Source organism: Triturus cristatus, chromosome 2_1, assembly GCF_964204655.1.
Source record: "Triturus cristatus chromosome 2_1, aTriCri1.1, whole genome shotgun sequence".
NCBI classification, from domain to species: Eukaryota; Metazoa; Chordata; class Amphibia; order Caudata; family Salamandridae; genus Triturus; species Triturus cristatus.
The window spans coordinates 603,165,091-603,180,729 of NC_140581.1; the positions used below are offsets into that span (position 1 = coordinate 603,165,091).

The following is a 15,639-nucleotide window of genomic DNA, read 5'->3' on the forward strand; positions in this document are numbered from 1 at the left end:
GGTAGTGAACGCTCGGCGTCTATCCCCCTCCAGTGTGGTGTGCCACAGGGCTCTTCTCTCAGCCCTACATTGTTTAATGTATATATGGCCCCCCTGGAGGATGTGGTGGCCACTTTTGGTTTTAAAATCATCAGCTATGCTGACGACGCACAGCTGGTGGTTGCTGTCTCCCATCTTAACGACAACCCAGACTCTTTGCATTCCTGCATGTCCGAAATTCATACTTGGATGTGTGACTCGGCTTTAAAGCTGAATGGTTCAAAAACGGAATTAATATTGTTAGGGAACAAAACCCCTTCGCTTCCTCTGACTAGCTGGCCTAGCTGTATGGGAGCTCTTCCGAGTCCCAGGAAGTAAATCAAGAGCTTAGGGATCTGGCTGGAGCAAGACCTCTCATTTAGGACACGGGCGAAGAAAACGGCGGGAGTCTGTTTTGGCCTTCTTCGTTCTGCGCGTAAAGTCATCCCCCTGCTTCCATGGGCATCTAGGAAGCTGCTCATTCAGGGGCTTATTGTATCCAGATTAGATTTTAGTAATATCATCTATCTAGGCGCCCCGGAAGCTACTTTCAACAAACTCCAGCAGGTTCAAAATGCTGCTGCAAGGCTGCTTATGAACACTCCTAGGATGCAGTCAGCGAAACCCGCATTGAAGGCCCTGCACTGGTTGCCGGTGCGGGAAAGGGTCTAATTTAAGGCTCTATGCTCAGCGCATAAAATTCTGCAGGGGAAGGGATCCCCCATTTTGAGGAATTTAGCCGTGCCTTATAAGGCCAATAGAGACCTTCGTTCCAACCAGAATTATCTGCTCCAAGTTCCCAGAGTGAAAAGGGCGCGGGCTGGCGGACGTAGATTTTCGGTTAATATTGCCTACTTGTGGAACGCGCTTCCAATAGGTTTACGGTCTGAAACGAGTTTGGGTCGGTTTCGGAAACTTTTGAAAACTTTTCTTTTTCCTGCTTGCCGTTCCTGACTTCTTAGCCATTTTTTCTGGTTGTTTGCTCTGGACAAGCGCTGGGATGCCCTAGGGTAACTATGCGCTATATAAAAACTGCATTCATTCATTCATTCATTCATTCATTCATGTATAGACTCCATTGAATTGTAATTTAAAATCCTCTTCAATGGTAACGTTGGATTTTAGATTACAATTCTGAAAATACCAGTTTTAGAAAGTTGGTATTTTCTTGTCCTAACTGTTTGTGCCTTGTACCAGTGTCCTGGTTCACATGACTGTGGATGGCTCTGCTGTTGAGTTGTGTGTATTGCTTCCTGAGAAGTAACACAAAGTGGGCTTAGGTGTGGATAGGATGGGCCATCCTGGCAGGATCACTAGGGAGAGGAGCTATACCCATCCAGCTTACACTTGAAAGGGCTTTGCCTACTACACCCACAAAGTCAAATGACACCAGGCCTGCCTTTTGTTACCCATAGACAGTTGTAATCCTTGACAGGGAAAGCGGAACATCTTTCCTGAACCAGATGTTCGGTAGGACAGGGAGTAGTTGCCCCTCCCCCTTGCAAAAGGCTGTCACCAGGTATACAGTTTGGCCCTCCAGAGCCACTCTTCTGGACCTATGGACAGTACATAAGGAGGACTGTCCTGCTGCTTGAGGACAACCTTGTTGTCTGAGAAGGAAGACTGGACCTACTTCCGTTTATCCCAGAATGACTCCAAGGGTCAGTTTGCTGACCCCCTGTGTCAACTACAGAGATACAACAAGCTCCAGAAGCCTACATGCAACAGCTGACCCCCTGCACTAGACCTGTCTGAGCCCTGCTGGATTCTTCTGGAGTGAGTCCCTGATCCCCAAGAGGTGTCCCTCCAGGTCTTGGATGCTTGGCTGGCATCAGTGTACTCCTCTGCAAGAAAACATGAAAATCCTGAGTGAAGCTCCTCGTGACAGCAGACTTGACCATTTGTGCTTCTGCGACCACCAGCAATGACTGGCAACATGAGAGGTATAGTTTGTGCTACAGCAAGAAAAGCCCACTGTGACTACCAATGTGAAGCTCCAGCATTAGTCGTCCAGAACGCCCAGCCAACTTTTCGCGCTACAGCAATGACCGTCTGTGATGCCAGGCTTGCTCTTCGTGCTACAGCAGTGACCATCCACAATACTCTCTTTGCTCCCTGTGGCCTCCTCCACTGTGAACGGAATTCTTCACGCTGGATTTATGAAGGTAACTTTCCAGCGGGACCAACCTGGTCCCTTAATCCGACCCAAGCTCCGTTACAGTCGACCTGAACTTGACTCTCCATATCTAGCAGGAATTGATAACCGCAAGTGGTGCTTTGTGCTCCTAGGTGCTGTTTTTACCAAAAAGTTTAACATTTCATATCATCATTTCTACTGATTGTTTTTTTGTTGTTCCGTTAGCATTTTATTTATTTAGCGCTTACTAATTTTTTCGAAATTGGCTTGGGATTTTTCTTGTGTTGTTTCCACTTCATTACTCTTTGTGTGCTGCATAAATTCTTCACACATTGGCTCGGTTAAGTCTTACTGAGCTTGTGCCAAGCTACCAGAGCGTTAAGCGCAGGTTAATTTATTGACTTTTGTGGTACACCCTGACAAGGATTGTGGTTGTTGCCAGAGTAGGGCTTCCACGCCACCAACATATAATCCAATGTCCTACACTGATGGGTTTGTCCTGCCTTCATAGATGCCCATCAAGTTGGCAACATGTAACCCTTGGAGAAGTCAGGCACCTCATCTCACTTCTGCTGGCTCTCTTCACAGGGTTCCATGGGCATTCCATTTCTGTTAGATCTTCTTTATATTAGTTCCTATTATCATGACGATCTATTCCTGCCGCCTGAAAATCCTTTTTAGGTCTCGGCTCAAAGGCTGCGCTTGCGCAGTCTCGGTCCGAGATTTAATGACTTGGAGAAGAGGGGCTTGAACCCGCCCCTCTTCTCCCCTGTTCTCCATTGGCTGGCCTCTTGAATGCTGGCCAGCCATTGGAGAAGAGGTCCGTCACTCCGAACAGGCACCGTCCTTTTCGGATTCGGGGGCGTGTTTTTTTCAACTTTTCTAATTATCTCCTCCAGCCAATGGCAAAAGGAGAGAAAAGCAAAACACGCCCCCGAATCCGGAAACGCCGCTGCCTTTCTCCGAGGCATTTCTGCTTCGCCTCGGAGAAAGGCAGCAAGGTTCAGGGCACCGCAGTCTGTCACCTTCATTTCCGGCTCCCAGAAACAGCCGTTTGGGTCTTTGTGTACCTTTGATTTGGGCCTTCGTCTCGCGTGCTCAATGGAAGGAAAGGCCGTGCCTTGACTGAGGAGCGCGAGGCGGAATACAGAGCAGCCGCCGCCTCCCGTAATGGGATTGAGAGCAGCATGCGCGAGTGTTTCAGAGTCGGAAGCGAACAGATGTTGGTATAAATTACCTCGGTGTCTGACGTGTTGCAAATTAAAAGCGCGGCTGGCATCGGTAAACTCTGTCCCCAAGTTAGGGGGGACGAGGGCTGTGATTACTGTCCCGCTCCGAGGAATGTTTTACTGCAGCGGAACCCGGGTAAGGCAATGAGCAAGAACATGATTCTTTGAATTAATCAGTGCCTCTGACATGTCCAATGACGGGTGAAGGAGAAATGCACACCCCGTGGGCGTCTAATGTGGCAGGGACAAGTACAGTGATCCTACCTCCCTTGGCTTTTGGCCCCTGAATATACACTGACCTCTGGGACTCACCTTGACTACAGGGTGCAAGCCGTACCGCACTGTAAGTTAGCTGACTTGTGAATCACATCCTTTGCTTACCGGACACACAGTCACCTCAGAGCAACTCACACTGTCCTATGATGACCATGACCGACGCTTCCATCAGACAAGAGAAGACCACAGCTGTTCACCACACAGCGAAAGGCCCGACAAATTCCCCTTTTGTTAGTTGATGGGAAGTGCTGCAGGGGTGAAACGTCGTTCTGCCTGAAGCTGCAAACATCCAAGCACTGCTCCTGCCTCTGAGGAGCATGCCTTGCTTATAGAAAATGCTCTCAACTCTGGGGCGGACGCAAGGGGCTACCTTACCCCAAAGAGCGCAGCATGACACATCCCTAACCAGTGCACTCTTTCGGACTTTTGCAGAATTCACCCTAATAGGTGCTTAATTTGAGCCGGTGGTGTCTACCAACACTCATTTTTGGGGACGGGCACATACTTTTCCTTACCCGACATCGACCGAGAGCAGGAGATGGAAAAACAAACTCATAGGAAAGGAGGCGGAAGCGAAAGATGGGAAAATCGTCACAAAAGGAGAAAGCAGGGGTGAAAGGGCATGGAGTGTTTCATAGCAGATTAGACATGAGGTGCATTCAAGACCACGCAGCCTTGGTATTCACTCCCCAACATTTAATAGGATCAGCTTTGGGCTTCTGAGCCGAGCGGTGGGCACCAGGCGGCAGACTCCTCCTCCCGCCCCGCAAACTCCTCCCTTTCATCCGCCCCCTCAGGCTTTGTGCCTCTACTGCTCAGACTGGATGCTGGAACAGGCAGAGTGCGCCTGCCACCACGGTAAAGGAGGAGTGTTGTCAGCGACTATGTGATGCGCCCTGCAAGCGCTGTTGTTTTTGTGTGTGGGCGCTTGCCGTGCTCAGTGCGTGGGTGCACACTGTGCCCTGCTCGGGGGTGTCATTGCGGGTGCATTCTGTGTCCTGTCAAGCAGTGCTATTTGATGTGAGTGTATGGGGGGACTGGGCGGGGGTTTGTTTTTGTTGCCGCCGAAGCACGATGTGCCCCGTTGAGAATGTTACTGTCGGTGAGGGCATGATGTGCCTATGAGATGTTGTTATCGATGTATAGTATGCCATCGAGGGCGGGGGTGGAGGTCCTCCTCCGGATGCAGCCCTGCCTAGGATTGGCTGCTCTCGGGGTCGGAAGTACTTTGTTTTTTATGCTAATGAGGAGTTGGGGCTTGTAGATATTTACGTTCAATCGGGAGACGCCCTTCATTCACCCACATGGTCACATGAAGGCCGCATTGGCGCCACTTTAGCTCCTTTTACTATCAGTCCCCGTTTATTTCCCCCCTTTCTGTGTCCGCCGGACGCTGTAGCCCAGGTTCCCCGCAACCCCCCTCCCCCGAGCTCGGCGTCCCGCAGCCCCCTCCGCCCGGCCGCTGATAGTAAAGGGGAGGGGGCGCGGGCGGGAAGAAGATGGAGGCTGCTGAGTGGTGAGGGTCTGCGCGGCGCATGTTGTTGACATGAGACCTGTTGTGGGCGCATCTCCCGGCGGCCTGGGCGCCGCTCCCTACCCGGGCTTTATCGCGGGGCGGGGGCTTGTGTTGAGTATAAAAGTGTGTATATTTTTGTGATGCCTCTTTCAGGCGTTCGTTTGTGCTGGTCGCTCTCCCAGGTCTTTTGGCGCAGGCGACGTGTTTGGTTTGGCGAGGTCGCAGGGTTTATTTACACTGTACCGCGCTTCGCTGTGGCGCACGTGTCTCACTGGATATTTTTTGTTCCTGGCGGTGTGAGATTGTGGTGTTTGCTGCCGGTGAGCGGACTGATGGGGAGCCCTGTTGCTGGTTGTGCGGGAGCGGTTTATGGGTGGTAGCAGAGGCGCGGTGTGTGTTGTCGCGCATGGCGCCTACTCCTCACCACTGCTGTGGGTGTCAGTGAGGGAGATTTAAAAAGGCGCTGCGCAGTGCTGCTGTTCGCACAAGGCGGCCATGAGGGCTTTGTGCGGCGTGGCTGCCGCGGTGCCTTGCAGGAGCATTTGAGAGTGATTAAGCTATTGACATTGTAAATAACAATGCCGTTTCTTTAAATCTTTTAAAAACAACAACATAAACAAAAATAATGTCATGAGCAATGCCAATAGCTCTAACTTTAACAATGCAGAGACAATTGCATTGTAAGAGGCTCATGCTAGAGGAGTGATTGGGGGCTCAAGCTTTTAAGAGAGGGGTGAAGGACACACAAAGTGGAAGAGAGGGCAGGCGCTCCTGCCCAATGAGTAGGAAGCGGAGCCCCTAAGTGAGTATTGAGGGTTCAAGCCAGGAGAGTGGGGGTAGGACTACCTGAATGAAAGAGGGGATGGGGCCTCCCTCCTGGAGAGTAGGGGGCAGGGAACCCAGGGTTGAAGGCTCAGTTTATGGCAGAGTACAGACCTACGAGGGTGGGGTTTTGTGATGGAGTGATAATATGGGTGCAAGGAAACAGCTGATTCAGTCTTAGGAGACAGCGACGTATACTGCAGTGAGTCCAGGGTCCCTGGGGCCCCTACATACGCCAGGATATTATTGTTCCTCCCCGGGCTCTACATCAGAGCAGACACTTTACACCCATAACCCTAGGTCTCTATGCATACTATTACCTCTTACACCCTACATTACCTGATGCACACAGTTCACAATTTCACATTGCATCCTTTCCAAGCCTGCATTCTTTCACCCTGGCAGCCTGCAGTCCCTGTCACCCGTTATCAGTCTGGGACTCCTCCCTGTCAGTCTAGGAGGATCACTCTGTTGAGCAGTCAGACATCTCTCTCCCACTTTAGGGTCTCCCTACAGCTCGTATGCACATATAAGTTATGTCCTTCTAATCAATGCCGTTTCATCTCTGGCTTTGGACTCTGTTAGTCCGAGATCTCCTCCACCGAAAGACGTGAGAATCTCTTCTCTTTCACTATCAGTTACATCTTTCATGCAGCCTTCCAGGAATTCTCTTACCTCACTGTCCTGCTGCTTTCACAGTTAAGAGATATACCAGCCCAGAATTACTCCTACCTCTCTGCCCTACCTCACTGTGCGTCAAAGCATCTACCCTTTTTGATTCCATCTGCTTCACTCACTGCCCTGCCTAACTTCGAGTTACGACTAAACCCTCCTGTGATTTCTCCTTCCTCAAATAAGGTGTGCGTCCTTCCATGTGTTGTTTTCTTGTCCATTTCTCTGAAAGGAATCTACCTTGAGGCTGTCTCCCACATCACGGCCCTACCTCTTTTTTTAGTTAAGAACCACACCCTTCAAGGATGTCCCCTGCCACTATCGCAGACAGGGGAGAGGTCTTTCTTAGGGTTGTTCTCACTCACTGCCCTGCCTCATTCTCTGTTAAGGAATCCACCCTTCCAAGTCTCTCCCACCTCACAGTCCTGTCTCACAACTTCTCTCTCTCAAAACATCACTAACTCACTCTCTAGCTCACAACCTCACAACTTCACTCTCTCGCACTCACTACCTCAATCACTCTCTATCTCACTACCTCACTCTTTCTATCTCACTAACTCACTTTCACTCTCTCGCACTCACTACCTCTATCTCACTACATCACAACATCACTCTATGCTTATATATCACTACCTCACAACATCCCTCTCCCTCACTCTTTCTCTATCTCACTACCTCACTCTCTATCTACCTCACTCTCTATCTACCTCACTCTCTCACTACCTCACTCTCTATCTACCTCACTCTCTCACTACCTCACTCTCTATTTCAATACCTCACTCTCTCTCTATCTCACTACCTCACTCTCTCTCTGCTAATGCAATAGGTATCACATATGCAAACAAAAAAGCTAATGCCAATAGAAATGACAATGCCATTTATTTAGGGATACAAAAATGATTAAAAAATGAGCAATACCAATAGCTCTACCTGTAATGTTGCCGAGACCATTGCATTGTAAATACTTGTTAGATAATCCTACACTCCAGTCACATTAGTGTTACAGATGCTCTCTTACATCCTGCTGCTTCTCCTTATACTTGTCCACTGACACCCTATACCCTCTTTCCTCATTCTTTGTAATCATCTTTGACTCTTGTTTCCTATCCACTCATATTAAAACTTGCTCGTTTCTCTCTTTAATTTTGCATACCCAATTCCATGTTTGAAACTCTGTTCAGAAATCTGATTCATTCTTTCTGTCCCTCACCAGCCCCTACCACATTTCTCTTTTTTAATTTTGAAATCTTTCATACTCTTGCTCCAAAGCTGATGAGTCCTCTTCCTCTGTTCATGCCTCTCTTATCCTGCTTTCTTATCTTATTAAATGATGAGGGGATCACCCCAGGCTGCATCTACCACTCCACCTTTCATTTGGAAACTTCATCACTTATCTGTGGTTAGACCAGAATCGCTATATCTTTCCATGCATTCAGTCTGTCTTGATACAGCTTGCAGAATGCATTCACCATCATTCATATTGAGTTCCTTAGAAGAAGGGGCTGCAGGAGCTTCTCAAAGTTCCAAATTCTGGTTTCGTACTTCAGCCTGGAGTTATGACAACTTCTTGATTGGACTGAATGGCTTGAAATCAGAAGTATTTTTGGTGTAACTAGTGGACAAATTGTAGTAGTTACTATTACCATCCTTCTCTGGAAATCTAGGGTTGGATGTACTAATCTCGTTTTAGGAGTTGGAAAACGTTTTTACAACTCTTATACTGGGGCTCCAAATGGATATATATTCAGTATCTGGAAGAGGCATTTTGTAGGCGTCCCTTCCAAATACCAAATTGTAATCGCGCGTGTCAATGTTTTATGGGCTTCAATCCGATAGCAAATCATTGTTTCCCCCCCCCCCCCCCCCCCCCCAACACCCTTTAAGACCACTTCCCCTTTGTGAAAGTAAAAAAAAATTCAAGAGTAGGCAGTGGTCCACACACCCACTGCCAGCTCTTAAACAAGCAAAAAAGCGAACTTTTCTATTTAAATGTAGTCCAGTTTCCTTTTAGACCCCTGCAGGACGCCATCCATGTGATTACTTCCAATCACAGTGAGCCACCATTTGCAGCCATTCTCATTACTATTCATGAAGTAGATAGAATTCCAACCCTCTACGACTCCGGTTCTGAACATTTTTACTGGTCATCAGTTTGCTACCACTATTTTGTGGCCAGAAATTCATACATCTGGCCCATAATCTTTCTTGTACCCCCAGTGTATGATGTAGAATGTACTCCTGACATTTAGTTTGCATGTACACCACAAGTAATGTAACTACAGCTTTGATTATTGGCTCCAAATCCAGCCAGTCTCTCACTACATACAGAGTGAATGTCTGAGAGAAGTGCACATGCAGGATATCTCATTGAGGATTTTCTACAAACGTGATGAACATTCTTAAAATAGAACTAGATTTGGTGATTTAACGATCAGAACCACTTAAAATGCCGGCTAGCACCAAAATTAGTCAACATTTTATTTCTGTTCCTGTGATGTTTGCAGAAATGTAACAATCCGTTCTTTTTGCCAAGGTAAATTAGTTTACCTTAATGCTCATCACCATTTATGTCATCCATACAGAAGTTACTGTAGAATCTGAGTGTGAAATGATTGATCTAAAATAGAGGAAGGTTATTATCTTGGCCAGCCATACATTTCGCTACCTTGCTTTTAAAGAGTAGATTGAATTTAGAGGACCATTCTCAAAATAAAAAATTGCCCCATCTCTGCCCTACTGCTTCCCTTCATTATTTAAAACTGTAGTTTAGTATTGAGAGGAACGACACCGACTTCTTCCATTATAAGGCCAGTCTGTGGAATTCGAAATGACTTACCCTTGAGGTCATCACAGCCAACTATCATTTGCAAAGCATACTAAACTAGAATTTGGCACTATTTGATTCACTCGCCCAAATATATTGACATTACTACAGTCCTTTAGGGAGGAGTACTCATTTAAGTGGTGAGAGGAGACCCGGCACTACTTTCTACAGTAGGTTAGGGCCTTAGTTAGGTACTCTTCAACTACAGGTGTAGTTTTCTCCATGTATTTGCAATCTGCTTAATATTCCATTTTTTTATAAACAAGTTGGATGTATACAGACATGACCAGGGAGAGACTGCAGGTGAAGGCCGAGTCTTTGTGACACGCAAATAGGATTTTTGTGTTGTCTTAGCCACACTGAGGTGCACATGGGAGGATGGCTCCGGCACCATGGGATAAAGGGAATTGCTGAGGGTGGTGCTTTTCTTTAGTGGAACTCCACATTCCATACAGCCACATGTTTTCCAAACCCTACAAGCTAGGAAATTGCGAAAATGTGACTACTTATATAGGTTGCATCTCCTGGTCACTGTGCACATTCCCTAAGCCTTGCTCCAATACAAATCAAGCATGACAGTCCTGCCTCTAGGAGAATTAATTAAAATAGTTTGCTCCGTATACAACATGAATGAATCCCTATCAGAAAATAGGCAGCCGACATTGGAATCATGTAGTGCTACAAATGTGGGACTGCAGGCATCATTTTCTGAAGATGTAAAGTTGGTTCCCATCTCAGTTGTTGTAAAGAGCACTGCTAATGTGATCCAACTGATAACACAAAGAAGCATTATATACTGGTTCAAGCTGAGATGATAGATCCTTTCATGGTGTACACGACTATTGACTGGTTTAAACAAATATTGCAGCTATGTGGGACACAAAAGCCAATGGCCTATGTTTTACCTGTTCATCACCTGTGCTTTGTTTGGGGTCAGAACGCTGGTGATGACTGATCTGATGTTGGAAACACCAACCTATAACGCGGTTGTAGAATAAACGTGAAACTGTAGCCGTAAGTAGTCGGCTCTCAGTCCCAAGAGGCCACTTGTGACTCAGCCATGTCTTTAAAAGTCCAAAGAACATGCTATGATGCTTGCTAATTTCTTAAAATGTAATCTAGTGTGTTTTAAGCAAAGCAATCCCTAAAGCAGAAAAGTAGATATCTTGAAAAGTGTAACTTTATATGTGTATCCTGATCCGCTAAGGCTTTTGCTTACTGTTGAGCTACTTTGAACTTTGCATATTTTTCATACGCACGTTTGGATTTTAGCAAAGACTGCATAGGTCCAGTTGTTGTAAACTCTGTTGATAAATATGTTAAAGTATTGCAGAGCCTTGGTATCTTGTAAATTCTGTATGATGCTCTTCATAGATGTTGGTTTGCCAGATGTTTGTCCATCAATTTCTTTTGTGGCTTTCTAATTTGTATTTTTCCATTGTGTAGTCTACCTACAGATGTTATGAAGATAGTGTTTAAAGCTGGTGCAAATACCGAGGAAGGCTGGACAACACTGCTCAATCAGTATAGGTCTTCATTGTATGAAGCTGAGAAGACCAAGATACTGGAAGCCCTAGCAAGCACGGAAGATGCCAAGAAACTGATATGGTAAAGAGCTACTTATTAAGAATTACATTTGTAAGTGCTAATCGGGGCCAGTCCTATTGCAGTAAAATCTGCATAACCATTGCCTTTACATATTTGCTGTATGATTCTTAAATTCTAGTAAGATCAAACGTTACACAAACCGTAGCATGGGAAATCAAATGCAGCTAATGGGATTTATTTGAATGCTTCCTGCCTACCTTTCACATGCTATTTAAGTCCTACAGATTTTGCTTTTAGTACTCTGCAACTCCCTAGGCCATGCACATCAGACGAGAGATAGTTTCTGGATGCCTGATTACCTTAATAATATCCCTGTGGATATCCGAGAGCCTAAACCCACAGTACCACTCAGGGCTACCCCTCGTGTGCACACACGGGCACTACACGTCACTCGCGATGTATTCTTCTTTGAAAATGATTTCTCTTTGACTCCACAGGACATGAGGAATAATGCTTTTGGGGTCTTCCCTTGCTTGGATTCCTGACTGATTTCAGGCTTCTCTTCTGCCTCACGATTTTTTGTCTGGGACACTTTAATGATCACTTTTAAACTTTATAAAGTTTCTCTTCAAAGAACCTTCTGTGCTACGCATAATAGAGGCGCCTCACAATTTCCCTTGGTGGGTTAATTTAGATATTTTCTTTTTCATCACGGCACAAGCTCCCACCTGGCTGGATTAATAAAATGGATATCATTCCTTTTAAGCCATTTTAGCTTTGTGAATGTTTTCATAGTTTTATGATTGTTTTTTCCATCTACGATATTTTATTTTCAGCTCAAGTTCTTTGTGTGACTGTTTTGCAGAAATTTCCTTGGTGTTTGAGTCCAGGAATGTATTTTATTGATTGGCTACGAAACTGATTAGAGCTAAAGTGGCATCTCATGAGCCCTTTGTGATGGGGCAGCTAGGCCGCTAATTCGCAAAGGTTTTTAGAATACTATGGGTCTGAATTTGGAATTTGAAATGATTCCCATCGCATGCCCTACTTTTGGGAGACTATTTGAGCTAAAAGAATGTAGCAGGTTTTGCCTTGGCAGGACCTATGTTTGCACGATTGGCCTCCCCAGTGATACCCCCAACATTAAGACTCGCATTCTTTCCCTATGTATGTTTTCTTTACTTCTCTATCAGTGATTCTGTAAATGCCTGTAGAGTGGAGTTACTTGGCAAACAGATAATGCTTAGCGTAAGGGAAAAATGGTTTGAGAGATTTTGCCTTAGTCATTTAAGATTTTGCACAAGTACCTCTCTTACCAGGGAAATCGTTCTGAGAAGCATGCAGAAGACTATGCTGAGGGGTGGGTAAATCATAACATGATCTGGGATAATCACAAAGCACCTTTTCGCTTTCAATCAAATCCCCTCGAGGAGAACCTTTACCATTCCTTAGTCTCATCGCTGTTACAGAGTATGTCATGTAAATAATAAAGGACACAGAGCGCAGGGATGCCTTCGGAAAAGAGAACTTCAGAGACAACTCTGGTGAGACAGGGAAATGAGGGGGATAGGTTGACGCGAATACGAAGAACATGGCAACAGAAAGCCTCTCACAGAAGAGCAAGATTTGGTTGGGAAACATCTTAAAATGCATGGATCGTATCCCAAGAACAAGAGAGAGAGTGCAAAATAGGAATAGGGTTTCCTAGTGCCTCTAGCTTGTACCTGGTGATCTCTTCGTTGGGCAGTGAAGGCTAACGTGGGAGCCAAACCCCAATAATTTTATGAACCCCCACTTATTTTATGTATCACAATTTTGACCTTGTGCAGCTCTGCTTCGGGATTTCTCCTTGATCTATCAGCAAGATACTACCCTGCCCATCAATAATCTAATAATTTAACAAAGTAAAATTCAGTATATAAATTGGGGCTTCTTAATAACTGAGTTCGAATACTGAATAAAGTTTAAAAGATGTATTACAGAATTGTTAATATAAAAACGATTCAGAACAATACTTAGCTTGCCACAAAGGGTCAGAAATAGAACACAGAATCATAAATTCATAATAAAATCCCTGTATAGCCAATTAAATCTCTCCAGATTCTAAGTGTCAAACCCCTAAAAAGTACTGACCGCATCACAAGGGAGAAAGATAAAGTCTCAAAATAATCGAATAGAGTTTCGGGAGGATAATGAGAAGTTGCTCCCGAACATTCAATACCAGGGGTTTTTATACACATGTTATGCATAAACCATTAGCAAACGTGCGGAAGCAGCTTGGTATGATCATGGTTAGGTTGCATTGGCGAATCAAAAGCCCCCTCGTAATAATTAAAACGTCTCAACACTAACCCATTTCTTAAGGTAAGAGAAATCCTCTGCTTGCTTCCTCAGCAACTACACTCCTGATATGTACAACAAAACAGAAAACATTTCTCAAACAGTAGCTCATAGAATTATACACACACCAGCATCAGAACTTCCAGCGGAAATGCTTCAAAATTATACATCAGGAACACAATGGAAAGTTTCATTTCAATACATGCCTTTTAATACAATCGCCCTTCATGTCATAGCACAGGATACTCTGTAGAAACTGCGAGGAGAGAAGCCTTTCAAAACCTCTCTGATTGAGAGGGGGCAGGGAATGAGAGGAGCAAGATGAGCAGAACATCAAACTTCATCCATTCTATTAAAATGGAGTATTGCACGAAAATGTGGACTAACTATATGACATAATTAATTGCAATTCCATTCATAATAATGAAATTGTTTCATGTGCATTTGTTCATTGTTATGACAATAGGCCTCATTAAAATCATTAATTCGGACAATTAGTTTGTCACCCAAATTTGCACATATAGAAACACTTTAACCAAGACTTGACAGTCCAAGAGTGTCTCTATGGGCACAATGACAGCAGTGACTTCACCCTGATCTTTGTAGAGTATCTGTCTGTCCCCATATGTGGGCTAAACTTCTTCAAAAAGTACATATCATCACTGACTCATACTCTGTGTCTTAGCCTTCCGCTTAAGTGTCTTATGCATCTGTGGTGGGTCAGACATCCTGTGTAGTCAGTACGGAACAAAATGATACAGCTGGGACCTCCAAGACAGTAGGACTACACAGGCAGTAGGGTTCGGGATAATTTCCACAGCTCACATTTCATTATGGTTCCTACTCTGCTTTAGAGACAAAAGTGAGGCAAAGAGCCACCTGGTTAAGCGGTCAGCCAAAACTCTTGAATTTATAATGCTTAATGCCACAAATGAAGTTTGCATTGTGTTTGTTTAGTTTTGGAAGTAGTGCAGTGTTCAACTATTCGGTGAGCACCTTATTCTTTCGGCATCTTTAACAACATTATTGTTTCTGGGAGGTGCTTTTCTTACTTCGATAGTTTGCAGTCTTTTGGTAGATTATTTCTATGGTGGCTTATGATGTTTTGGATCCTTACACTTTTCATTGCAGTTGGCCCTCAATTTATGCGTTTCAGATGGGAAGTAGAGACTTTTGTTTACAGAATTGCTTTTGATACTTCTGTATTTTAGGACCGCAGTATACTTTTCCATTATTGCCTAAGTTTTTTGGGCTATTTTCTCTTTCGTCTGTGTTCGGTTGTTAAAATGGTGATTGTATTATTTTTTAAGTGTTCGGTGCTCCATCTGCAAAGTTTGAGCTTTATAAAATAATTAAGTATTTCGGTGTAGTTATGAGGTTATTGTTTTAAACCCCATTTTTAAAACGTATACATATATTTAAGAGCAACTATCTGAAGATAACCATATTCTGCAATTGTGTTGAGAATTTTTAGCTAGAAAGCTAAGATGTTCATTTCTGCATGCACCTTAATTTATGGTAAATAGCCTTCTTCTAGTCGTGTACTTGACCTACCAATCTGGTGTTTGTTGGGATTGTTTCATTTTGTTGATGACCTTTTTGAATCATACAAAGTTTATTAGGAACACACTTTGGGTGTCCTTCTTGGAGGTAATCATTTTAGCTCACAGATTTGCTAAACTGATTTTATTGTGGGTAGTCCTTATCTACTCATTTTTATAATGTCTGAGGTCGCTTATAGTGTCATGCTGCCTCTTTCTTTGAATTATAGTAGTAATATTGCACAAATTGAACAACAGGTAGAATTGAACCGTTTATACTTTTACAATAAAATACTACTGCACAGTTTTCAATAACAGGTCAAAATCGAGAGAACCTCAAGTTGCTAATAGTTGTAAGTGTAAATGGATAATAACAAGGGTATTGATGTAAAAAGAAAGTCCCTAAGAGTCATATGACATCAATTATATTTAAGAGAGTTCTATAATTCTGTTGATCTAGCTTCTAGCACCCTTTGTATCTTGTACATTTTCCAAGGCAGAAGAAAGACTTGTTAACGCCAACTCTCAGGGATTCTTGTATCTGAGATTGAAATTACCAAATTGATGTGGAAGTAATGTCATATCTGCCGAGCTACAAAAGGATGGTTTTTCACAAAAACGACCATCTTCAGGTAGCGACAGTCTGTAATGTTCTTTGCTATGATGCTGATCTATTGCTCCACAAGTGAATGAGTAGCCAATAATGATTTGCAGAT

At 44.3% G+C, this 15,639-nt stretch overlaps 1 protein-coding gene across 1 annotated transcript in view; it reads left to right on the forward strand.

Annotated features, from left to right (window-relative positions):
• The window catches only part of LNPEP (leucyl and cystinyl aminopeptidase), a 393,213-nt gene that overhangs the window by 330,028 nt on the left and 47,546 nt on the right, over positions 1–15,639 (forward strand). The window contains exon 15 of the mRNA XM_085632534.1: positions 10,941–11,102. Coding sequence (XP_085488660.1) covers positions 10,941–11,102 — 162 coding nt within the window. The remainder of the gene's footprint in view (positions 1–10,940; positions 11,103–15,639) is intronic.